A 26,450-nucleotide genomic window follows, 5' to 3' on the forward strand; every position below is an offset into this window, starting at 1 on the left:
TGGAGCCAGGGCAGGGCAAGGTGCAGCTCTGCCCTCGCTCCATGTGCTCAACGGCAGTTGTTGGAGCAGGGCTGCTGGATGAGGATGCGCTGGTGGGACTTGCACTGCTGCTTGCGGAGCACAACCTCTGAGGCGGGCTGTGCTGTATTTGTTTTGCTTTTCTGGGTGCCATAGTTTAATTCTTTTTTTAAATAGGAAGCTGCGCTGTGGTTTGGATATTTAAACAGTTATTAACCGAATGACAATTAACAGATTGCATAGACAGATTTTCTTTTCAAAACCTCTGAAATTGAGTACAGTTTGCAAAACTATCACGGCATAGTAATGACAATGAATTTTGATTTCCCGGAACTGATATTAGACTCCTTATTAAACTATGTGCATCTGCTTTTAATTTACTCCAAATAATTGGAAAATGCAATGAAGCTTTCCAATTAAAGCACGGCTTTATGCTGTTTAATAATACCCCCATAATATTATAGCTTATGAAGTGACAGGTGAGTTGGTGTATGAATAAAACATAAAGGCAGCAATAAGGGACAGAAAACCGGAGACAGTTGTTGGGGATTTTAAATGCTGGATGTAATTTGCATATATTAATCTCTTCTTTTCAGCCTTATCAGGCGTTCTTCAGTATTTGAAGTTAAAATAGCATTGACAGGCGGGAGTACGCTTAGTTTTTTCAAGGATTTATTACTTGTATAATTTCTGATCTTTAATAAGCAGATATGACTGATCCTCATAGTTCTATAGAAATCGGTTAATTGTTCCAGATGGCGTGTACTGATTATGCAAAATTACTTTTCACACCATTTTTTTTTTTCTGATGGAGTTTGGAGTAAAATTAAATTTTTTATAGCCTTCTTATCATGCTGTTTTACAGTGGTTTTTGCACAGAAGTTGAATTTAATCTACTATATTACATTGACCAGCAGAGTTATTCTAATGTAGCATTCTGTGATTTGACAAAGAATAATAGAACACATTGCTCATTGTTCGTTACTGTGCTGCTAATAAAAAGGAGTTCTAGTGCAGAAAACCAGGCTGTTATTTATGAAGAATGCTTAATTTGCACAGTTAAAAATGCAAAATTGTTACAATGAGATGTTCTCTCTTTTGGATCGAAGACTTGGGCAGAACAAATGAAAATAGTCTTGTTGCTACAGATTTCATCTAATAAGGAAGGATTTTTTTTAATGACTGATGTGGGCTAGGCTGTGTTTTATTGGGAGGAGCAGTCATCCAGGCAGCACGCTCCGACTCCGATCAAGAGGTGTCACTGCTGTTTTCCCTGATTATCGTCATCCAGATATCTCAATGGCGTAATTTCATAATTGAAAACATTTATAAAGGTTATTGGGCTTCATTTATCTAATGAAAAGCTGTTTATACCAAATAAACCACACATAAAGCCCTCTTGCTAATGAGTTTATTGCGATTCATTTTGGCGGTGACTCAGTGGTTGGAGGAGGCATCCTGCTGCCTTGCTGTCCTGGTTGTGCCATGGTGGGTCCCGGTGGCAGGTCCCCATCCTGTGGGTATGCCATGGGCAGGGGTTCCCAGTGCTGCCCTTGGTCTTGCCGTGGGTTTGTCCAGGAGTAATGGTAGGCCCTGATTTTGGTGTTGTGTGCTGTGCTGTGCCATGTCATGGGCTTCTTTGAAAAGCAAACCAGCAAATGTTTAAAGAATGACCTTTTGGTTAATGGAATTTATAATCTCCAATTCAATTAGAAATGTGGGGATACAGTAAATGGGGGAGTGCTTATTTTTAACTCAATAGAAAAAAGACAAGTAATTAACTCAGTCATTAGAAAGCTTGAAATTTCTCCCATCTCCTGTGGAACTAGGAAATTGTTTTGTGTATACTCTTATATATATACGAATAATATATATGGAGACAACTAATGGCATAAATCAGAAATGATTAGAAAATGTTTGTTCTAATGAAGTAATAATTTGGTAGTAATGCTTTTCATCAGTGTAGCTTAAGGCTACATTAAGTGGACAGACTTTATATGGATTCTCTAATTTTAATCTTCAAAATGCTATCTAATGTCTCATTAAGACTTGCATATAATGTATCTTAAGTACAGTCATTAAATATAGTTTAGGGAGATTTATGTTCAGATATTGCTTAAAGATGTTTTAATAGGCCCATTTACTCTGATGATATTAATGAGCTCTTAACACATATTAAGCTTCTAAAACTAGTGGTATTCCTCTCGCAGTGAGCAAAACAACTTAGGAATTGTAAATGAATTGGATGCTCCAACAAGGCCGTTTTTCAAGCACGTCTTCAGACGCCTTCTCCAACCCATTTAGCTCCATCAGCACTGGGCTGTGTCCCAGCTCTGCTGCGCCATGTTCCCAGAACATGTAATACCTCGGCCTCACTGATGTCATTTGGACCTGCTCGTTGTATGTTGTCTCATGGGCATTCAAGGGTGTAGCAGGGGTTGTTGTTGCTCATATAATTGTGTGTGTAGTAAAGAACTGCAGGTTGAGAATAAGCCAGACCTGTGTAAATACCTGCAACGTTACACAGATTTGGTTGTGTATCTACTGAAATAAACATACTTTAAGGAAAGAGCCAAATGAAGCCACGCTTTTAGATAAATTCTGCTTTTTGATCATCTAAAGTTAAGATGCAAGAATTATAATTATGATAATAAAAACTGTTCATTCCCCTATTGTCACTTTAGTTCCAACTTGGAAAGTTATTGCAAACAAAATTCTCTGGTTTCATCACTCAGCTCTTCTTAAAAAATCCTTCTGAGTTCAGAGACTTTTATAATTAGTAAATTGGTTTGTTAGAAGGAGATAATGGCAAATTTCTTCTTTTCATAATTGGACATTTCTTCCCTGTAGGGTAATGTATGCGCGGCACTTACATACACAATAAGCTGTGCTTTTGAAAAGCCATAACTAGCTAATAAGTGCTGTGGTGTCATCAGAGAGTAATGGTTTGCTGATTAGCATAATTAATGACAAATGGTGGTGCAGAGCGGGCGGATAGGTTTCGCAGCTGATGGATGCGCTGCAGCCGCTGCCAAGCCCTGCCAAGGCAGCCAGGCTGGTGCTGGTGTTGGGCTCAGTATTCACCTCCAACCTGTGCTAGCACCCACCGCTGCTCCCAGCACCTCAGGGAGCCCTATGGAACCAACATGTGCCTGCTTTTGGGTGCTCCGCTGTGCTGGAGGATGCTGGAGCTGGGCTTGACATTGCTCCAGACCTTGCCGGGAGCCTTGATCCTTGCACTGATGGTAGAGCAGCAGCACCTGGCCGTGCATGGTCTTGGTCCTCGTCTTGGTTTTGGTCCTGGTCCTCCAAGTGCAGGAGGGATGTGCCAGGCAGGTGTCCACACTACAAAGTGGATGCATTTGTCTGTGACTTGATTAATCGGGGCTAATTTGCATTTGCAAATGAGACTGATAAAAATGGAGTTACCTTTTCACCTTTAAGGGGGAGGAGGGATTATTTCTAGATATTCTCTCTTTTTTTTTTAAGTGATAAGCAACTCTTTTACCAATAAGGATGAAAATGCTTAATTTGCATTAGCAAAAGAAGCTAATTATTATATAGTTAATTAGCATCTGGAAATGAGGATTATCTTAATTACAAAGCACAATTTCCTTAATAGCTACAAAACTGTAAGTTTGATCTGTGTGGAGATTGGTGACTATTATTATGTAATTAGTGATCATATTAATGGTGCCGTGTATTTAGATATAATTTGCATATGCAAATGAAATTTACCTGATAGAAATATGTGGCTCCGGTAATGATTCTGAGCACTTAAAACTTAAATTGCATTAGGAGATCTGGATCCTGTGCTGCTGTGCAGTGGCACAGCAGATCTCCTCCTCCTCTTAGAGCCTGTGGCTCTGCAGGGCCATGGCTCCATGGTCTGGCTGTTGGGAGAATGAGGAAACCTTTCCCTGTCCTTTTGGCTCCCTAGACCATGGTGTTAGGATCAGCCTCCTGCAGATGGATGGAATCCCATGCAGCACAGCCATCACCCTTGCCATCCTGCCATCCTCCCCTGCAGTGACAACCTTTGGCTTTGGGTCCTTGTGGAGGCTTTTCTGGCTAGATAAGAGTTACATCTGAGAGCACGTGTTCTGTTCATCAGTGAGCGGGAGGCTGGAGTCCCATGTCCTTTGGCATGCTCATGGTGTGTTTCTGCTTTCCATTCACTGGAGTATGCAGAGCAGGATGCTTTCAGGTCAGCTGATCTGTCTTCTGTCCTCTTATTAGAAGTAGAAAGCTGTCTGTATGTTTAAAAGAAACCCTAAAGTACCTTAAAACAAAACCATGTTAAGAGAGGGTGCTGTGCATGCTTATCTCCCCAGGGAGCCCTGTGGGACAGATGTTGGTTGCTCAGTGCACAGCTGGACGCTGCACGGTGCTGTTGCTGCTGGGCAGGGTCACAGCCATCATTGCAAGTGTGACCACTGCCACTGCCTGGTGATCTGGCCCCTGTCCAGAGAGGTTTTCCAGTTAGGGAGCCCCATACCCTTGCAGTGACAACCTCCCTGTCCTGGTAGTACAAAATCACGCCTCTGTAGATTTGTTAGTAAGGACAAATCAAAGCTTCCAGGGCCAGCTATTGTAACAAAATGCAGCGTGTTTCTTTAACATTCCCTGCTCCTAATCTGCAGTACTGAAGTGACTGAAATGCAAAAAATACCAATGCTGGAAGGAAGCGGCCGTTACCCAACAGGATGTTTCTCTCATCAGGAGGGAGAAATTTACAGCCGCCGGCCAGGGAACACTGCAGCTATTGTGGGTGCTTCCTGAGATGCTTTCTGCAACTGCCTGCTCCAGCCCGAGCCTTGCCTGCGCCTCCCTGCCTCTCTGCAGCAGACAGACGGTCCATGTTTAATGACTTCCAAGGAGTCTGTCTGTCATTACAGCCAGAGCTGAAAGTAATTGGAAAGCGTCTGTGTTTCTCTTCAGTGCAAGCTGGAGGGGTGAGTGCCTCCACCTCACCTCCCTGTCCTCAAGCAGGACCTGTCCCAGCTCTGCACAGCCCCGCGCGAGGGCCCTGTTCTGTATCTGCTCTGGTCTAATTAATTAAGGGTTGTTGCTTGGAAGTAGCACATGCTTAGGTGTGATCTTTGAAGTTTAGTGTGGTGCGGAGACTTCAAAGGGGGCATTTTATTAAAAAATAATAAAATCAAGAGCTCCTAAACACTTGCAATTTGAAGAGCTTTGTTTGAAGTCTCTCCATGTTCGCTGGTGCTGATACAGCCGCAGTGCTGAGGTACTACTTAGCCGTCACCATGCAGTACTTAACCTTCACTTTATTTAAAGAAGAAAATAATCAAAACCAGGAGTATTCTCTCAAGTGTTTTCGTGGCTTGATCTAGCAGTAAAGAACTAATTGTGCTGTGTCGTGAGCTATGCAGGAAACGGACAGAATCAAGGCTGACAATCAAATTAGCAAAAATGAAAATGTAGTCCAGGTCTGTTTTCTTAATCAAAGAGCTTTCAGGACGAACAGGAAAGCTGTAAACCTTTCCCATCACGGAGGTTTCCTTCCACAGCCCGGGAGGCCCCTGCTCTCCCGCTCACCTCGCTGAGCATCATGTGGTTTGGTGCTGCTGCTGTTGTACTGCCTGGACACCAGGCATGGGCCATCGTGTTCCCATCTGGGCTATGGTACTGCTTCCTTGCTTCTCACAATGACTCCCTGGTGCGAGCTCCCACTGGGAGCTGGAGGACAAGCAGCTACCCCCAGAGCCATTGCGGTGCTTTTGGGTGCTCTCCTGAGCTTGGGTTCGTGCCTTGGTGTGGTGGAGCTGGAGAGGGGAAGCTGAGCCCTGCACCTGGAGGCACCTCTGGGCTGGGTGTGCAGGCACAGCCCACAGTGCAGGTTGTTTCAGAGGAGCATTGAACCATCCTGGCAGCTCTGGTCTCTCCTCATCAGCGTGTTTGACTAATGAGGTGCCGCACAGGGCTGGCAACCTGCTGATCCCCTCGGCACAGCCGGCATCGGTGGCCTCTGCAGGAGCAGCACAGATGGTGAGCCCAAGCAGCAGTGCAAACTGCAGCATGTCCTGGAGACATGCTTACCCTTATTCTATACCTTCCCCTGCCCCTCATCCAAGGGCCCACCTACTGCAGGGCTGCTCTGGGTAGGCTGAAAAGGGACTGGAGAGGAGCCAGAGGAAATGGGGTCACTGTCTAATATTTGGGTACTTTATTAAATGAAGTGTGTGCATTTTGGGTGCGGTGTCTGCAGCCTGGGGCGGTTGCAGTGTTTCCCATTGCAGCCAGCTTGGCAGGAGCTCACGGGAGGGTTTGCTTTTGTTTTCCCCCTGAGGTTTTGCTATCATTAGTGATTTGGAAATGCAGAGTGGTGGTGTTCCATCTGGGACTCGGTGCACAGTAGCACAGAGAGCACACACACATGTTTACTATTCAGACTGCTATTTAAATTACTATGTACAGAAACAGTGAAGTAGGAAGCTTAGCTGTACATTATGAAGAGTGTGGTTTATTTTGAAAAGCTTGCATCCTTCTCTTGATGTGTTGCAGACTGTTGTAAAACATTTTTTTCCATACTTCTGAATGACTTTTCGCCCGTGTACTGAGATCACACAACACGCCTGGGTTCATGCAGGTGTCCTGTGCCATCCTCCATGCCTGGGTGCAAAGGCTCCAGTGTGCAGAGATGCTGCCAGGGCACTTGCTGGGAAGCAGAGAGGTGTGAACGGGAGTCAGAGCCTTGTGCATGCTGTAAGGTGTTAGGGTGGCTGTGGCAGACAGGCAGGGGCCCGGCAGGGTGCGAAGGGGGATGATGGATCTCCTGGTCCCTGCCTGACCAACCTGCCCTGGCCAGGTAGCTGTGCGAGGCCTGGTGTGCTGGTTGGGCAGGAAGAGCCATGCCACTGGCAGGAGCAGCCTCACTGGGCAGGCAGGCATTGGACCTGGCAGCCTTCATGCCCTGCAAGGGCTTGAGAAGTCCCTGTTCTGTTCCTTGGAAAGCATCAGCCTAGTGCCATCCCGCCTGGTTAACAGTTGTGACTGCAGAGCAGGTCTTCCCCAGGGAAGAGCTGTCTCCACCAGCTGTATCCAAGTCACAGCCTCACCCTGCACAGGGCACTTGCTGCTGATGGCAAGAGCCCTCCTCATCTTGGGGATGGGAGCACACATGGGCTGTGCTTTTTTGCATACGTGGAAATGTTGTTCAGAGAGGCCCCAAGGCTGTGCTATATGCTGGTGGATGCCCTCGATGTCCACACAGGACAGGGGCTCACATCGGTCTGCAGTCTGACCACAGCTTCCCTGGGCCCGCTCCAAGCACCGCTGCCCAGCCTCTGCCAGGTTCATACCCGCTTCCAAGTGCTTCTGGTGTTACTGAGCTAAAAATTAAGTTTTCTCAAAGCAGGTGAGCTGTGCTGGGTTTATGGTATTGCTGTGAGCTGGTTTATGAGATATTCATCTCAGTAAAACATAAACACTGTACTTGTGTTTCAGGTCTGGGGAAAATCTGAGGACTTGTGCAGTATTGCAGAAAGCTCTTTCTAAAACCTAAGATCATTTAAATTTTCAAGGTGGCAATAGTACGTTCACTGTTGGGTTTTTTTGTTGGTTTGGATTAGCGGTGCTCAGCTTTCGAAGTCAGGAAGGAAAGTGTTTTGGGGGGGATTTATTAATTTAAATATTTTTAATATCAGCGGTTGAAAATTCAAGTGTAAAAGGCCATGCAAAAATAGCAGTAAAGGAATCCAAAGTTATAAAAGCTTATGGTGAGAATTTAGATGCAGAAGTAGCTGTTATTTCCTGGGGAGTTCAGGTATATAAACTCTTCCATGGCTGTGTATCCCCACAATAGTGGTGTGAAGAATTAGCGCTCGCTGCGGTATGCAAACTGAACCCGCCAAGCACTGAGGCAGCTATTCATCTATACCCAGGAGCTAAATATGACAATGTTAGCATTTTTCATTTCCCTGACGTTACCATTAATAAAGCAATGATCCAAAAGAAGCTTTGCTGAGTCTGTTCTTTATGCTTCCATCACTCACGACTAGATAATTTCACACAGGATCGTTTTTAAATTAAATGACGATAAAAGCGCTCTGCTGTCCTGTGTTCGCTAGTTCATAGAAGTCTATCAAGTCATTAATGTGTCATGACAAACTGCTAGTTGGATACAAGAGTAATTAATTATTTGCATAAATAACAGGTTGAACTTCGTGCTTTGAACCGCAATGACATGTGCGTCACATCATGGACATCTTGGAACCTCTTGCAGAGAGTTCATGGGAGGGGTGGAAGCCGAGCCAGCGTGTGCGCTGTCGCATCCTCACCCGCTTCAAACGGGCAGGAGCTTGGCTTGAGTTTTGATGCTTTTTGTGTTCCTGCATTCTTCATTAACGGCTGCTTCAAGAAAGCATCTGATCACTGGAGATTTCAATGAACAATTATACAGATTTTCATAATCACCATTAATCACCACATATTTTTCAAGATAATTACAGCAATTATTATTTAGATTCCTCTTTTATGTCCGCATTGTAGAAAAGAACAAGTGCTTATTACGCTGGGTAGTGTAGAGAACTATGGTCTGAACTTCTTTGTCATCCAGAAACTCATTATGTTAGCTGATGCTGCCTGTGAAAGTTCGTCAGCGTGTTTAAATTAGGGTAGCATTGGCAGGTCTGATTATTTAAATCTGGTAGCTTTGCTAAAAATATAGTTATTCAAGAAAGATGAATTACTAATTTGACAACTGAGATTTAGTTGGAGTCTACAGCACAGAAGGCAGCATCTATCGTGTGCTTAAAGGAGGGTGACAGTACTTTTTCAGATTAAAAAGAGAATTTCTGAGCCAGCTAACAAGCTGTATTTTTAGAGCACAGTTTTGTGGCCTGCCCTTTAAAGGCTGAGAGTAAGTCTTAGTAAATTATAATGAAGAAGTAGGCACCAGTTAAAAGTTGATTGTGCTTTTCAGTGGTCCTGCACTAATGAAGGAGGTGGCTCTATTTTCCTTTCATGTACCCTTCACTTGGAGGGGTCCAGCCTCCTCCTGGCTACTGTCAGGTCTTCATGGGACTCCATCCTTCAAGGCTTGGTTTAGGAGTGAGCTTGTCTTCCTGCTGGTCCTGCTGGTGTGCTCACAGTGGTACAAGGCAAGATCAGCTTTGCCTACTTGTGCAGGGAGGCTTTATGTGAAACGTGCAAGGTGCAGATGTTTCACAGGACTTTAAAAGTGTTTTGAAGTCACCACCTTTTGAAGACGTTAAACCTACATGGGTTGATGTGTATTTACTTGTGTGGTGATGTGAGTAATGTTACCAGTGGTCGTGTTGCAAAAGTAGGGCCTTGTGAAACAAAGGGGGCCATAAATTTTTCACCTTTTTTGTTCTGAATCGGTACACGTTGCCTTTGGAAGGAGCTGTACTTAGTCATTAACCAGCACCAAATTCTTTTATCTGTTTGTGTTGCTGTCTGTTGGTCTCGAAGGTAACACAAATTGACATCTTACAGTTGAATAGCTCTTGGCCAGACTAACACCAGAACTGCAGCTCCAGGCCAGAGACTGGCTGGTAAGTCTTGATGCTGCCCATGGAAATAGTAACACCGGGCAGAATCTCAGCACAGCACTCTGCTCATCAGAGACTGCCAGGAATGCTTCAAAAGCAACGGCGGGGGGAGGAAAAAGGGAGGAATCAGAGGCTGCTGCTGCTGTTTATTTACAGCACAACATCAGAACAAGGAACATGGAATTAAAAGCCTCCTACGGTTCTGGTTTCCATTTAATTTTGTTATGAAATTAACTGGCTGCTGTACACGGCAGTTGTGCACTGTCTCATGGTGCACATCAGGAGCGATGGCACTCAGCCCCTGGTGCTGGACACCCCAGCAGACTGCTGCACAGCGATGGGAGCTCTTTCCTGCTTGTTGCTGGAGATGCCTGGCCCTGGAGGCTGACTCCCTGTGGTTACTTCCATCCCTTTTCTGTGAGTCTCAGTGGGCTGGTGTGCGGTGGAGGAGTGCTTTTAAGGGCTCAACCTGCACAAGCGGTGAGTTTGAGCTTGCATATGTGCAGCCCTGTCATGGCTTGTGTGGCGTGGCCATGCTCCACTTGGGAAGCATGGAAAGGTGGGTTCTGTGCAGGGAGATGTGCTGCTGAACCAACTGTAGTGGAGCCAGAGTGCAGGGAAGGACCAGTGCTGCAATGTGGCCTTGGGAGAGCACTCAGCCCCATTACGGTGTAGCGTGCAGGGGTGCCCCTGTGAAATCACTGCAAAAACGCATTGCTGCAGCTGGCATTTTGTTCAGGGCAGCGTGGCGTGTGGTACCCTCATGAAGCATAGCACAACACAGTCTTATCCACGGGCTGTAAAAGCTAACGTTGAGATGGTTCATTGTTGTGCTGGAGCAAATTGTCACTGCATTTGTTATTCCTCTTGGACTCAGATTTATATTCCTAAAAGGAAGTTGGGTGCCTCACCCTTGATGTCCTCATGAATAAGCAGCAGTAGCTTTCAGTCTCTCGTTCTGTGACCTGTACTCCGGGACAGTGTGCAACACCAAGGTGAGGTGGAGGACACAGGGGTGTCCTTCCTTGGATGCATTTGCTTTGCCCAGGGCCATGTTTCAGTGTGGAAAGCTGGAGCCCACCCAAGACGCAGGGTGAAGGGGCAAAGGCTGCCAGTGCTGGGAGGCAGCCACTGTGCAGCCTGGTGCTTTATTTCTGTACAGTTTCCTGAATTGGTGGGTATTTAAATCCTCGTGACTCCCAGTGCCTGGCTGTGAAAAGAGCTGTTGAATGAGCGTGTTGTTTTCTGATTTCTGCCTTTAATGTATTTTACCAGCAGGCTGGTGACGGGCCTGACACGCAGCTCCTGTGCACGTTCCTGCGCTTTGGGAGCGCAGCATTAATAACACACTTCCATGCATCATGCCATTTTAAAGCATGATCGTTATGATAAAGGGCATATACTTAATTACAGGCCTGCTTAATTACAGCTCTGTTGAAGCTCGTTTGTTTAGGAGAGTGCTAATTGCGCTGCTGAGCCTTTGGCACACCCTGCTTTCATCTGCTGCTTTGCTGTGCAGTTCTGAGCTCTGGGAGCGCTGGAGTGCGCGAGGACCGAAGGACGGGTGGACGGGCAATGCTCATCATGGCTTAGTCTTTAAATTACTTTACCAAAGCCAGCGTGTGACTGATCAAAGCAGGTTTCTGTCGGGATAACAAATGCAGATGGGCTTCCAGGTTCAAAACTTCCTGGATCTGGTGATGCTGCTTTTCATCTGTTTCCTTTTGGTTCACGCAGCGCTGTGGCTGCCACATAGCACCTTTGATAATGAAATTACTCCAGTGGAGAATTGGGGGCTTTTTTAAAGTCAAAAATATAAAAAGCAAATGTAAAATGCTATGTATTCTTAAATAACCCTTGTTAAATCACTGACACGGTAACTCACTGGTGCTAATGGAAGTTGCAAACAGCAGGCAGAGGAACGCTGAGTTTGTGGGTGCAGATGCTTTGTGAAAGAAAACCCTATTTGAGGATTACGTGAGGGCATTTCAAGGCTTAAATTTGCTCTAGTTTGAAGTTTTTATTTTTTTCAGAGCTGAAATTTAAGGGCTTAAAATGTTAAATGTGTGCCTGAAATAAAGTGGGTGTATTTGGGGCTGCACTCTGCCTTAGAGATGTGCCCTTTTCCGTCTGGTGTGGAAATTGCTGAGTTACATGTTTGGAAAGTAAGTGTCTCCTTTGTACTGACACATCTTGTGGGAGGCTTTCTGTGAAGTTTCTGAGGTGGTGGTAGCAAGACAGACACTGAGCCATTGCTCCATCTAAGAGGATAGTGCCGCTAAGGTTGTGCTGCAGAGAGAGCTTGGCCCAGTGACACGAGGCTGTGCCATGAGCTGTCATGTCCCTGTGTCTGTCCTCACACTCCACTGGTTTCCATTCTCCTGCTGTGATTTGCAAGTGTTTGAGCTCTGCTGCTCCCTGTTGAGTTTGTGCCGGTTGGCCCTAGGTGTTTGTAGTACTTACTGCTTGGAGGGGTACAAGGCACCTGAACTGGGCATGTTCCTTGTCTTCTTGCTCAGACATCACTGAGTTCATTCAGATGGTTCTGTGTGGTAGTAGTAAATAACTGTGAGTCCTCTTAAAATGTTTGTGTTTGTTTTCAGTTTCAAATACTGTCTGCTTTGGCAGCTGAACCAAATTGAAAGACTCAAAATTGAGACCATGAAATTGTGTATGGATAGAGCAGGGAGGATTCACTGGGTTCCTGATTTGGTAGGGACTAACGCAGCTGTGTCTCAAACAGAGAGAAACCACTGGCAGGTTAGAGCGAGCAAAAGGCTGGCAATAGCTTCTACGAGCTATCAGTCATGTGTCAATGCCATGAATACTTGATCTGTCACTGGAAATGTGTGAAGTTGCATGTCTGAAGTCAGCTGGAAATGTGACCGTCTGCTCGTTTTGTCCCTTTCAGCAATGGATGGAGTGCCTTTCATGATTTCGGACAAGTTTGCCTGTGCTCCTGAAGGGGTGAGTTGCCTTTGTTGTTCTTTCAGTGTCTAAAATGCATCTTTTCATGGAGAGCAATCACAAAACATCAACACAAATTACCTGCTTCTGTGAGCTTTGCCTTTGTGGGGCCCAATACATAAATGCTTGAAATGACCCAGTGTTACACTTAACAATACTTTCCCATGGGGTGGGAATGGCTTTTGCCAGATCACTCCTAAGAGTGAATTATCCCAGGAGTTAAAGGTTTCATAGAATCATACAATTACAGAATGGTTTGGGTTGGAAGGGACCTTAAAGATCTAGTTCCAAAGGCTCAGCATCCCATTGCAAGTTCCCTAACCTACCCAATTCTAAAACAGTATCTCTTTAAAAATCAATTTACAAGAAGCTGCTAGGGCAAACACTGAGCCATCAACTGTATCTGAGTTTTCACATCTGTACTCCCACTTTGTGCTTTCTTCTTCCTGCTGACACAACCTGCATGTGCAGCCGGACATGGTTTTCACAACCATTGCTTTCTGAAAGGGTTGTTTATGAGCCGTTATTCCCACAAAGCTGGAGTCCCTGCTGCGAGGACAAATGCAGAGAGATTAGGTCGTGCTAATCCTCCCCTCAGATCCTTTAGACACCATTGCCACCATATGGTCAGTTTGGTCGGGGCTTCCCACAGTCGGCACTGCTCACACCTGCGTGCTGAGGCCATGTGAAGTCCATAGGGTGTTACAGAGTGCTGGTAACAGGCATTCTGCAGGAGGGAGATGGGTAAAGATCTGCCTGTGCAAAGTGACACCAATATGAGTGTCAGCTGTCCCTGCTTAGGGAGAAAGGCGTTAGAGCTGCTATCCCTAACCCACTCTTGTAGGGGACTGAGAAACAGGATTATGCATGTGTTTACAGATGGTGCCTCTGAATCCCTGGGTGATAGAGTATTTGCTGACTTAGAACCAAAAAAACCCCAAAATTTAACATTTGTTTCTTTTTCTCTGCCAGATGCAGCCAGTTGATCTCTTGGGCATCACAATCAAAACCCTTGCAGAAATCGAAAAGGAGGTAGGTAGTGAGTCAGGCACTAAGCAAAAGCATCATGAGAGCTGTGCTCACTTTGTTGTAAGATCCCTTCCCTTATGGAAAAATTCCCTCTTGTCTTTCCTAAGTCACTGCTGGTGGATAAAGTCAATGCAGAGTCAAACAGTAAGTTCAGAATTAGGGATGTCCTCCATGATCCTGGTGAAGACACTTCAGGTGTTGAATCTAATGGCAAAGTCTGCTGCCCTCTGTTTAACTCCAGATGTCTGTCTTACTTAACCTTTCTTTCTCATTTATTAACAAAGTGTGCTACAAGCTGCTTGTGTTAGGTTGCTTCTTGCATCTCAGGGAAGCAAATGAACTTGACTAAGCAATGTCAGGTAAACTGAGTCATCACTTTGCAGTTTGATGCTGCTGGTAACTTGTTACCAGGAAAACCAGGCTGGGCTTTCAGTGAGCCCAAGTATTCCAGGAGCTTGGGGAGGAGACAGCCATCAAATCAAAGGTGGTCTCGTATTCCCAAGGGAGCATTTTGGCACATGTATGACTTGGAATGCACTGTGCTGAGGAGCCGCCTGTTGTGCAAGGGCTGCTTCTCAGCTGAAGTTTTGGACCAGGAGGAAACTTGTCACAGCAGCCCGTGCTTCTTCAGGCATCATCAGTCACAAACATCATCTCTTGTGCTGACCAGCTGGGTTAAGCAAAGTAAGAAGATGGCAAAGCAAAACTTCCAGACTCCTCATGACTTCTCTACTTTGTGATTACAGTTGTGAGTCCAGTTTCCTAAATCCATCCTTTTCTGCCTGGAAGTTTTGTCTGAGTACCAGAAGGTGGTTGGTTGCCAGGGGCTTCCCAGGCACCTGGCGGGCCAAGGGAGCAGTGACAGTGCTCTGAAGGCACTGCCCAACAAGGCCTATCTGCCCAAAGCACCCAGTGCCTCAGGCACTGTGGTGCTGCCATGTTGCACATGTGCCATGCTTCTGTTTGGGACTGCCTGCATCTGTGACAAGGGCCCTGCATGCTCGGAGCTAGAGGTGCTCAAGGCTGGTAGCCCCTGTGCATGCTGGATGCCTTCCCAACACTTGGCAAAAGCTGGCTGTGGGGCAGTGGGTCCCTTTGGCCCAAGGGGAAGCAAAGTGGAACTTGATTTCCTTCCGCAGCCCTCCGTGTGTTGCCTGGTGTAAGAGGGGTCTCCGTAGCTTGGTATGCTGCCTAGTGGGGTGGGCTGTGCAGCCCTGTCCCCTGCCCCATGCAGACCTGCAAGGACACTGGCACCAGAGTCATTTGGATGGCCTTGGGAGGAGAGGTCGATACCTGCCTGCTCTCCCCACACCCTCCTGTTCCGTCAAGGCTGCATGTGTTTCAGAGTAATGAAAAGTATAATTATGCAGCCCGTATTCCTTGATGAAGCATCTTGTCTGCACATAGATAGCTGCGCATATAAATATTGTGAATTTCCGCATGGCTTTATTTCCCTTGCAAGCAATAGCACCATTACAGCAAATCTTCTGGATTTCCAAAGCAGCAAGAACATTTTCCCTGGAGCTAGATGCCTTGCAAAAAAAAGTATTCCCAAAGAATTCCAAGAGTTATTGTTCTCTGTCGCCACATTTGCAGATGTATGCACCCATCCTCCAAGCTGCGAGGCGAGCTGAATGGAAGGACTCCAGCCTTTCAGGAAAACTGATGGAAACGGGCTCAAATCCTGTACTGTACATGCAGGCTGTTCCTGAAGTCAGGATCTTGTGTGCAGGGATTGCACTGCTGTGCCCTGAGGAGCATGTGAAGTGATGGTGTGCAAGGTGGTGAAGCCCAGTGGGTGATGTCAGGTTTAAGCTGCAGGCATCGTTTGCTTATGGCTTTTCTGGTGGATGCAGGATGAGAGGAGCAGAGCTCTGGCAGTGCTGCTGCTGCCTCCTCTGCTTGTCCTGGCATGGGGAATGTCACCCGGCAGGTGAGGCAGCCTCTGTATGGTGCAGAGCAGTGCAGGCAGCAGTGAAGGCACTGGGACTGTTCATGGCTCTGTTGGCAGCAGATGCTGCTGTGCCATGTGGCTGTGGGTACCGTTGGCAGCCATCGGGCTGCTGTGGGCCTCCTGTGCTCATGGTGTGTGCCCCATCTTCGTCTTAGCCTGGCATTGAGCGAAAGTGTGGAGAGGGGCTAGTGAGTAGAGTGAGCATCTAATATGAATCATTCCTTTTAAACTGACAAGGGAGGCAGTTCATTTAACCACTTAATCGCTACAAGTTTTCATGGGCTGCTCTTTGCAAATATATTTAATGAAGAAGTTGTAAATCTAAGAGAGCTTAAAATTTTAATTTTATACAGAAATATTTTTCCTTGTTCTCATGTTTGTAGTCAGTTCTCCAGAGTGTAGTCACATGAAATGTTCTTTAAATGAACATATTTGCTAACTGGCATGATTTCAGTTTTTAAAACATTGGTTCCAGCAATTAGGCATTTTTTTCAGTTCCCAAATGACTAGAGAAATTCGTCTTGATTATAATTGCTCTTAGCCACGCATATCTAATTTGTGTCTTTTTAAGTGTTAATTAGTAAACAGTTTGAGCTGACATCTTTATGTGTTTGTGTGTTGAAAAATGAGGCTTATTGCTTATTTAGCTCGGGGCTGGTGCTGCTCGCTGCGACATCCTGACGTTGAGGTGCACTTAATGAAGACGCGTTAGCCAGTTGAATGGCGGCCGGGAGGAGGATGACTCGGGGCCAAGGATGCACCGGGATGCGCTCCACCGGCCGCCGCTCCGGGTCCCGGTCCCTCCGGTGCCGTCGCTTCGGGTCCCGGTGCCTCCGGGTCCCGCCGCGGTCCCCGCGCGCCCTCTGCCGGCCCCGTGCCTCCCTGCAGGCCCCGCTGGTGCCCCCCGGAACGGGCGCTGTGGTGACTTTGGGCTCCCCGTTCCCGGCATCCCGGTGGTGATGGAGGAGGGAGCGCTGATGGCCTCGCTCGCTCCACAGCGGGCTCGGAAACCCAGGATGGATTCAGCATTGGAGCTGGGAAGGCCAGTGCCACGTCTGCTGGGAGCCAGTGGAGGTGCTGGTCCAGCTCAGCATGAAGCCCTCGCACAGTGCCTGGGGCTCTTAGCACCACAGCCCTGACACAGCCAGCCCAGCCATCACTGTGGCTTCACCCCATGCACAGGGCCGGGATCAGACACTGGCAAAGTCAGAGTTTTTGGGGCTGTACCACTGTCAGCATGTCCCGTGCCCTAGGCTGGCTGGTGAGGAGCTGTGACAAATGGGCCTGGTCCAAGGGAACATCTTGGTGACATCCCAGGAGCCACAGACAGGACAGGGAGACACAGGGAAGGACTGTTCATAGCTAGAGCAGTGCGTGTACAGGCCTGTGTGCCCAAGCCGCCCCAAGGCATCACTCCGAGCAGCCAACATGGGACAGCCACTGCAGCGTCATCCTCTCCTGGGGATGCTATGGAGTGGTGAGGGACCACGGCAGCGTCCAGGGTGACCAGGGGCTGTCGGGGTACAGCCCAACACGTGCCACGAGATGGCACTGCTACGGCGTGTGCTGCAGCAGCCAGGCCTGCACGGCTGCGTCCATCCGCTGCAGGGACAGCTGTGAAGAGCAGGGATATATATATATGGGAATTTTCACCCACCTCGCCAAACCTGCAGTGTTAATTGTGGTACCAGCTTGTGTGAGCAAGAATGACAAAGGGGAGCCTTTCTGACTAGCTGCTTTATGTGCAGGATGCATGTGGTCATGTTTGTATTAATGCTGGTGTTTAGGGTGTTGTGTTAATGCTGGGGTTTAGGGGAGGGAATGGAGCCAGTTACCACCGTGGAGTCAGGTAATGCTGGCATGCTCACCCAGCATGGCCCTGCCTGGGGAGATCACAGCTCTGGGTGCTGCCAGGCCCAGTTCTTACCTCGTTCTTCTGCTTGTTGTGTTGTCCTGGCATGGGCTGGGGAGCGTGGCCGCACACGCTGGCCCAGGCTGCCTTCGAGCAGCGCTCCACAGTTCCCCCTCTTGCTTTGCCCACAGTATGACTACAGCTTCCGGACGGAGCAGAGCGCGGCAGCCCGGCTGCCACCCAGCCCCACGAGGTGCCCACCGGTCCCGCAGTCCTGAGCAGGGCGGCCGGCGCTGGAGCGGGATGTGCGTGCATACTACTGAGCAGGATGCGGCACTGGGGCCATCCCAAACCTCCACTCACCCAGCCATCGCCGCCCTCCCTGTGCTGCACCACCTCCTCCTGCACACACTGCTCCACGCCTTGGGACTGCGCAACCCTTTGGCAGCTGCCCTCACCCTCCTTCGCTGCTGCGGGCTCCTCTCCACGTGAGTACGTGATGGGAGCCTGAGGCAGCCCCTCAGTCATCCCCTCTTCATACCCGTTGCTGCAGGACAGTGTTAAAAACCACAGCTGTAACAAACTGCTGCGAACAGTGAGGTGTGAGCTCGTGGACCATCAAGAAACGCTCAGCAGCGAGCCCTAAAAGTAAGGAAGAACAAACGATATAGCTGGTTAATCCATGAGCCCACGAGCATCCTGCCCAAGCTGACGTGAAGCTGATGGGCTCTCGACACCTTGCAGCAGGAAGCAGTGAGCCACAGCAGATGCCCTGTCTGCCTCAGGCAAGGTCTGGGCACACAGCAGCTCCACCATGGCCAGGATCAACCCCAGGACGTGATCACTTGGCTCTGTTATAGCTGGCAGAGCTGGGGTTGCTTGCTCAGACTTGCCTTGGGCTCTGTCCCCTGGCAAGGTGAAGGAGTGCAGAGAGCACAAGCTGCACTGCTGTTCCTGAGGGGAAGCACCTCTGCTTTGCGCAGGGTGTCCATATGTCTGTCCAAACCAAGAGTGACAAACATCCTGTCTTTCTTTCTGGGCTGGATGCTGGCAGTGCCCAGCTGACCCCTGGCCATGCTTCCTGCAGAGCTGGAGCTCTGCTGACAACTTGGATGCTGTCACCTGCATGTCACTTGGGACGGCTTTCTAATACTTGCCCCACTAGCTGCTAAAACAAAAGAGATGTGCCTGTTCCCTCGTGTGCTCATGGGGAAGCACTGAACTCTGACGTAGTGCAGGATGAGAGTGGGATGCATTAAACCCTGACCTCAGCCTCCTTGTGATCGCTGACCTTAGCTCGCTCCTGAGTCAAATGCATGTCTTGGAGAAGTCTGTTACTGTAATAAGTTATTTAGAAGTGCCCATCTGACTCCGTGCTGCTTTCTCAAGTCTCTGCTGTAGAACAAAGCTACATCATGGCAGCAAAATGGCATTTTTTAAGTAAGTGTTCAAACATACTTGTTTTTTATATTGTAAAATACTGATTACCTAACCCTGTTGAAATGCAATTGCCATAGTAACAAATAACAGTGTTGTTGCTCTCAGTCTGGGTCGTACGTATGCCCTGACCTGCTTTGCACTGCTTTTGATTGATCTTGCTTTTTCTAGCTGGCCAGAATGGTGACTAACTCTGATGGTGACTAGGTTTTGTACTGTCAGCTTGTATGTTTTATTTGTACATATGTAAAATATTTCTTGTCCAAAGATTCATTTCTGGGTTTAAGGCACCATGCTGTATTGCTGGAATAATGAGCACAAAATCCTTACCGTTCTCACAGACTCATTTCAAGTCTTTGCTTCAACTTCTTCCGATCAGGTAAATTCTTTTCTGAAACTGCCTCTGTAAGGCAAGGCTTTGCCATTGGGAAGCAGAGGCTCATGTGATTGCAGGTGTCTTCTTGTATTTGAGCAAAAGACTCAAAGCTATCCCATTTGCACCAGCTCCGGAGCTTTGGTGACCCCCTGGAAGTGCTCTTTTACTTGCAGGTTGCAGCACCACTTTCAGTCCTTATTTATCCTGCAGGAAAGAAAAGCCAGACCTCACTGCCAAGCTTCACAAAGGCTAGATTGATGATGCCGACACCGACAAATGAACATACCATGGCAGCCTGGTCATTCGGCTCAGGTTCACTTGAAGTTCAAATCCACTCCATGCTGTAGTACTATGCCCATCTCATCCATCTTTTGTCTTCCTATTTTTCTGCTTGTAATTTGTTCTGTAGTTTTCTGTGGCACCCATTTAGAGCTTCTCCTGTGGCTTAGTGGCCATTGCAGATAGGTAGAAGCCCTCTGCAGCAATGCATTCCTTGTGGCTTTGGGCTGAAGGAGCTGCAGAGACATTCCCTGTTCCTGGTGGTGCAGGAGCAAGGACTGCAAGTAGGTGCAGGGCAGCCAGTGCAGAGTCTGCAGAGCTCCAGGGGCAGTTCCTGCCATTGGGAAATGGGAAGAGGGCTGCCAGGAGCTTTTCCTCAAGCCACATCTTCCCACACCAAGGGCAGGGCTGACCATGGAGCAGCTGGAGCACTCCAGGAGGAGCAGGTTTGAATAGCTGCTGAGCCCTGCAATCAGTGGGGACATCTCAGAATAATGGGTCCATAGCCTCAAGTCCCTTACTGTGAGATTCAGCTTACAAAGCATCAGTAGCTAAAATCGGTGCTTTAATGTTTATAGCAAATTATGTTTGCTCAGCCTTCCTAGAGATGGTGAGCTCAGCTTTCTCTTCAGTACCTACAAGAAACACTGGATGGCTCAAAACACTGACGGGATGTGCAGCTGGGACAAGCACCTAAGAAATCTTCAGGATACATTTGAATAGTTGGTTCTCACTCTTCCCTTTCTTACACTGGGATAGCTGAGCTGCTTCAGAGGTGCATCTGCAAAGATACTTGAGAGATTAGTTTGATCTTCACAGTGTGTTTCTGCACTGTGGCACTGCAAAAATACCCTGTACTGCAAGCAGGAATAGTACAAAAGCAGTTTTTGTGGTACAAATGCAGTAGAGGTATTTAGAGCAAAGAGCTACAGCTTCTGAGAGCCAGCCGAGCTCTCAGACTGGCTACTGAAGGCTGGGCATTTCCAAAAGGAGAGGGCTTTAGAGCCAGTGTTTGGAAGCCCAGCGAGACATGCAGTGCAGGATGGCTGCTGTGTGTGTCATCTGCTCAGTCCAGTCATTACAGGAAGCTTTTTTATTGCACCTCTGAATTTCCGAGATCTTGGGCATCAGGTCAGTGTTTCCACAGGCAGGTTTTATTTGCTGTTCCATTAAGTTTTGTACTCACAGCAACTCACTGCAAGGCTGGTCCTTGTATCCTCACAACAAGTCCTCCCTGTTGGCATGTGCCATAGCCAGTACCAGCATCTCTCTGCATCTTTCTCCCTCCCTGTCCAAAAGGTGCTGTGGTAGCATCAGCCCAGGCAGTAACTACTCAAAGAGCCTGATGTTGGTGTCTGGCTGTGGAGAAACCTTCTGGAGCATAAGGGAATGCATGAGTCAGTGGAAAGCAGCAGAAGTGGATTTGCAGAGCTTTACCAGATGTGCTTGGCTACCTTGCCTCTATTTCTAGAACAGAACTACTCTCTAGGTAGCTTAATCTTGTGGCTGATGGAGAAATTAGTTTGCCAAATTATCGTGTATCTGCAACAGAGACAGAAAAGCAGCAGTGAGGGGTTTGCTTGCTGTAAAATACCCCTTCTGATGTGAATTAGTAGTGACACGCTGCCTCCTGGATTTCTCACGGCAAAGAGCAGGTCACGTATTGAGATGACTCGTGGGCCATCCAGGCCAGGCTGTGCTGTCTGATGTGTTAACAATGGAAAGGCAAGAAATAAGTCCAGAAAATAATGTAGAGTGTGAACTTTGTGATAAAATTCAAGTGTGAGCAGTCGTAGCAGGTGCCTTCCCTGGGGGAGCATCTCAATAGCTGTAGTTCCATAGGAATAAACTTTGTCAAGCTTTTTTCCTGTGACTGTCACCGAGTTTGCCCGCGGTGTGTTTGTAGGGGAGGATCCCCCGTGAGCCTCCTGTGTAGTGAGAGGTTGTTGTTGGTCTGTAGCATTGGGCTTGTTTGGTTTCACACCCGTCCCTGTCCCCCCAGTTCCCTGAGCTTTCCGAGTGAACCCACATCCCACAGAGCCCGGAGAAGAGCCTGACATGTGCCACGTGGACACTGGTGGCAGGGACATGTGTCCACAGGTCTGGGCACCTTCAGTGCAGCCCTAAAGATCAACCTGGGGGAAGGACAACGGGATGTGGCGCCTTTGGGGTCTGTCCCATGTTGGACTTTGCCTCCCCGTTACCCTCAGGCGACATGGGCTCTGTCCCCAGCCGCTCTCCCAAAGCATCCCTAGGAGAATGGCCGGGGTGGCCATGGGTGCATCCCATGGGTGCTGGCAGAGCAGCTCCCTGGAAAGCCCATCCCGCTCTTCCCGATGGCGTCTTGCTGTATTCACATAATTACCTCAGCCTTCGAGCCTTGACACAGGCGGGAATTGCCGGCAGCAGAGCGGCCTCGGTGTTGATTATCCCGAGCCGTCCCACTCCGACAGCAGCAGGGAGGGTGCTCCCCTGCGCATGGAAAAGCTCAGTAAGGTGCTGCTCAATTCGTTCCATACAGGGAAACCAAACAGTTTGGATATTCTGATTGTTTATTGTGAAATCGTTTCCTAACAGCAACAGGTTTAAATGTCATCCTGCAAATGGAACAGAGAAACCTTTTATGCAGTTGCAAAGTGTTTTTCTAAGATGCTATGCATTTTGTTGGGTTATTGGAAGTGAATTTACTGTGCATTAATCTTATGAATGTTACTACGTTTTATATTTATTTTAGATGACCCTCCTGTATTTTACAAAGGGAAGTTTCATTGTGTGATAACTTAGTCTGTATTCTTAATATAATTTGTTAAATAAAACTCGTTTTAATCAGTTTATCCTCTGTGCTTTGTGTCTTAAATTTGGAGTTTAAGAAGTTTAAAACCCTTCTTGCACAGTTTTGGTGGGATGTGAGGACCGAGACCAGAGATGCCTTTTCCTCTGCTCTCAAGCTGCCCAGGAAGGCCAAGGATGCTGCAAAAGATAGGCCCTGATTCCAGGCACTGGAGGAATAAAGAAATGAGAGCAGAAGCATCACAAGAGTTGGACGAGGGGCTGTGAAGCTTCAGCTTCCTGGTGAACAGCAGTGATCGCTTGTGGCCCTGGCTGGTCTCTTGGCTGACGGAAGCAGCTACAGTCTGTCCATGGATCTGAGGGGTCAGCTTCAGAGGTGACAGCATCATTCCCCTGTAGGTAATGTGTGGGTTTTGTCCTTGGAAATGAGATGTAGAAGGCCTTGGAAAGTCTGTCCAAAATGTCTCTCTCAGAAGGTGTGCTGCAAAGTCAAAACACAGAACTCAAAATAGCTCAACTTCAGCGTTTTCTGGAGCCAGGGTCCACACGTGGCATCTGCGCAGGCCATGTCCCAAATACATCTCTCAGTAAGTATGTCACTATAGTAAATGACAGCAGCATCAGTGAAACACCTTGTTTATCCTCTATGAAGTGTAGCAACTTTAGTCACTCATAATTATATCAGCTGCAAGATTTGCATTGCATGTAATTAGGAGGAAGTCAAGTTAAAGTCATGGAGTTGGCCTCAAAGCTTGGGAATGCTGTTGCAGGTTTGACTTGTCAGCATCAGCTTTCTGCGTTAATTGTTTTTAACGTGTGTGCACTGGTGCATGGCTGCTCCTTCCCCGGCCCTTCTGTACCAGCATGCTGCCCCATGCCAGGGATGCTTGTGCCACTGCAGCTCGGGGTGGCTCTTGCTGGGGGTAGCAATAGACCACTACAGCCACATGCAGTAGATCACAGCAGCATGCAGTGGGTGACAGCAGCATGCACCTTGCACCGAGTTTCACAACATCTCCCCATAGCAGGCAGGGCTTTCCCCACCCCAGCAGCACTGTGGCTTGGAGCTGATGGGACAGAGGCTGTGCATGGATGGGGAGGGAGCGTTGCTGCAGGCTGAGAGTGGCTCTGCCTAGCTCAGGACTCCATGGTCTTATGTTTTACAAATATTATAAAGTGGGATTCTGCAGAAATAAACAGGGGGTTTATAATCAACTCTGAAATACAGCCGTGTTTTAAGAGAGGCAGTTAAGGGTGGAAGTGTGAGTTGCAGGGGAGGTGTGCTTTTATGACTGATGTGTCCTGCGTGGCCCTGCTTTGCTGGCACTCGGCCGAGCACTGAGTGCTCTAAGGGCACCACAGGGATGCTGCTGGGACAGGCTTCAGCTCGAGCGATGGGAGCTGGTGCCTGCTGTTCATGCAGTGCCAGAGGGTGAAGTTCCTTTGGCCAGTGGGGAGATGCCTCTTTATGGGCAGGACAGGGCAAAACCTGGTGCAGGGACTGTGCTGGTGGCAGAGCCCTTCCCATGGGGTCCTGCTGCAATGGCTGTCCAGCTGGTGTCATTGCAGACAGGTACCCACATGGCCAGTGGCAGTAAGCCCTGGTAGGGGAAACAGACTTCTGAGCTAGAGAGAGGCCAATAGCACAGCATTAAAACTGAACATTGTTTTTCTTTGTGCTAACTTATTCTTCTGAACTTGACCCAAGCTGGTGGTGCACAATGCGACCTCTGGCATCTTCTCTCACCCCAGCCAATATTTCTGTCTCACTTATTTTGAGTGGTCTTTGAATTAAAGGAGATTAATACCCAAGTGCCCGACATTCTCTTCAGGCACATGTTTTTATAACCTCCTTTTCAAAGTGAGTACCACTTGTTCCACCAAAAACTAAGGAACTGCATCTTGGAGCTGCTGTGGGAGCCGTCACCGGCACCTGATTGAATATCCCGGCCAGGGAGGAAACGGCGCAGGGGGGACATAAACCAGAGTGGGCCTGTCCTGCACACCAGCTCGCAGGCATGTGAGCTGCCTCGGAGCCATCGCCGAGCGAGTAATGCCTGTGGACATCAAAGCCACTTCTGCCTATTTAGCTGCTGCCACTGGACATGGGCTCGGATCTGTGGCATGGGAAATGGCATGAGGCTGTGCATCTGCTGCCTGGGAATACAGCCTAGCTTCCAGGCATGCCTGCCAGGGAAGGGCCTCATCCCCAGCCCTTGCTTTGCTTTTCACATTTCCTAAGTCAGCTGCTCAGACTTCTGGGGTAATTGTTGAATGTTTAAAATATATTAATTCTTCACCAAATCTCTGTGCTGTTTCTGCAGTTTTTCTCCCGAAACAGCCATAATCTAAAGAGCTGCTTTTAGTGGTGATGAGCTGGAAAGGGGTCTCCATCATGAGGAGCAACAGCAATGCTCAAAGCCTGCAGAAGCAAAGGCATCCTCCCCCCTCTTCCCTGCCTACCCCTATCTGCCCCTCCAGATATTGTGTGATGCTTTCGCTGGAGGTGTGTTTCTCACAGACCGAAGCTGGAGCATGGAACTACTGTTCAAAAGCACAGATTGGTGAAGATGATGAAAACAGGCAGAAAGAAAACCAAGAGCCTCACCTGCCGCATTCCTCGGTGCTATCAGAGGCCAAACCAGTGCCTGAACAGCGTTTCCTTTGTTATGATAACATAGATCCATCCAGTGAACCATCCCTCGGCCCTCACCTGGATGTCTCTGGGTGTTTCACTTCCTCCTCCTGCATTTGTTCCTTGTTGGACAAACTAAATTCGTCTGCAAAAGGTTTTTTGGTGCCAAGCAGCCGTTTGTCCCCAGCGAGGTGTCTGGTTGGGCATTCCTGCCCCAGGGAAATCCTCCTGTTGTCAAAGGGGGAAGCAGCAGGCGCAAGGGCTGGCAGGAGCCAGCCGCGGTCCCTGCGGTGTTGAAGGGTTGTGTTGGGCTTTGTGTGCCTGTGGCTTGGTGGTGGTGTTTGTTTTCTTTTCCCCTCTCCCTCCTACAGCTTTAAAAATTAACTTGCCTGGGGAGTTTCTCAAACTCCTTTCCTTGCTCTGGAATGATGGATAAGCCATGTAACTGATTGTCATGGCCTGGAGAGGATAAACATCTTCTGCAGTTTAAAATGAAGCCTCCCCGCTTCTTGGTTAATAAGTGTTGAAAGAAGCATAAATAGAAGTAACACAGGATTTCCATGACTAACAAGATGACCACATCAGTGAATGTTGTTTGGGGTTAAAAATGACTCAGCTTTTGCTTCCCTAGGGTAAGATGTTTTATCCCAGCGGAGGAAAGGCTGCCAATGGTACTTTGAAGGTCTGGCAAATGGCGTAGCCGGGATTGCGAACTGGGAAGTGTTTGAATGCAGAGTTAAAAAGAAGGGAGTCCTAAACTCCGCTCCATGTGTGCGGATTTCTTGAAGATAAAGGAGCCCACAGCTTTATCCCGCTTGTGCTGACTCTTTTCTTTTCAAAAGCCGGTTCAGATGTTTTCACTTTTCTGCTTGCTTTGTTGAAAGATGTAAAAATTGAAGACAACCACAGAGTAAACATCTCAAAACTTTCTGTTCTGGAAATTAGTGACATTTCAAAATCCATCAAATTCCATTTCTGCGCTTTCCCCCAATGAAGATGTTTGGGGGTTGGTTTTTCTTCACTGACAAACTTTCCAGGCCGGTTTTTGTTTATCGATCACCTTTCTTTTCTTTTTCAAAGCAAATAGATTTATTATTCGGTAGAAACACGAGATAAGTAGATGTCTTGTCAAAATAAAGCAGGTTTTCTTTATTAGAGTGAAATAGTAATGAACTCATCTGCTTCCAATATTTATAAAGAGTAGGGAAGGCCATTAATTCTACTGCTTGTGAATAAAACCATCTGTGATTTCTTTCCATTTGATGTGTTTTGGTTTTAATATACATTTTTCACAAATAAGTGCAGGGATTTTTTGTGAAAATGTCACATTCAGAATCTCATAAAGCAGGAACGCAAAGAGGGGGAAACGAAATGTTTTGTTAGCTAAGTAATTTCTCACCTTGCACAGAGAATAAAATTCATGCCAACTTTAACACATTAGGCGACAGAATTACATGTTCAGCTCTAATGCAATCCGTGACATGTAACAAGGCAAATAGAGTATGTTTGGAAGTTTGTTTTCCTTTGGGAATCACACAGTACATTTAACCTAATCTGTCCTGACACTTGAATTATAA

General features: G+C 47.6%; 1 protein-coding gene across 13 annotated transcripts in view; it reads left to right on the plus strand.

The window, feature by feature from the left end:
* MVB12B (multivesicular body subunit 12B) overlaps window positions 1-25,977 on the plus strand; it is a 66,001-nt gene extending 40,024 nt beyond the window's left edge. For 7 of the 13 annotated variants that reach the window (XM_080630786.1, XM_080630792.1, XM_080630784.1 and 4 more), the window contains 3 exons: window positions 12,466-12,521; window positions 13,494-13,553; window positions 22,343-22,483. In XM_080630786.1, the coding sequence (XP_080486912.1) occupies window positions 12,466-12,521; window positions 13,494-13,553; window positions 22,343-22,438 (212 nt within the window). In that variant the 3' untranslated portion in view covers window positions 22,439-22,483. Of the gene's footprint in view, window positions 1-12,465; window positions 12,522-13,493; window positions 13,554-14,689; window positions 16,081-17,547; window positions 22,283-22,342; window positions 22,484-25,504 lie in introns of those variants that run through there. The other 6 variants (XR_013958146.1, XR_013958147.1, XM_080630789.1 and 3 more) reach the window with 6 other exon arrangements.
* The last annotated feature ends 473 nt before the right edge of the window (window positions 25,978-26,450 follow it).

Source organism: Psittacula echo (assembly GCF_963264785.1).
Source record: "Psittacula echo genome assembly, chromosome: 16".
Lineage (NCBI taxonomy): Eukaryota > Metazoa > Chordata > Aves > Psittaciformes > Psittacidae > Psittacula > Psittacula echo.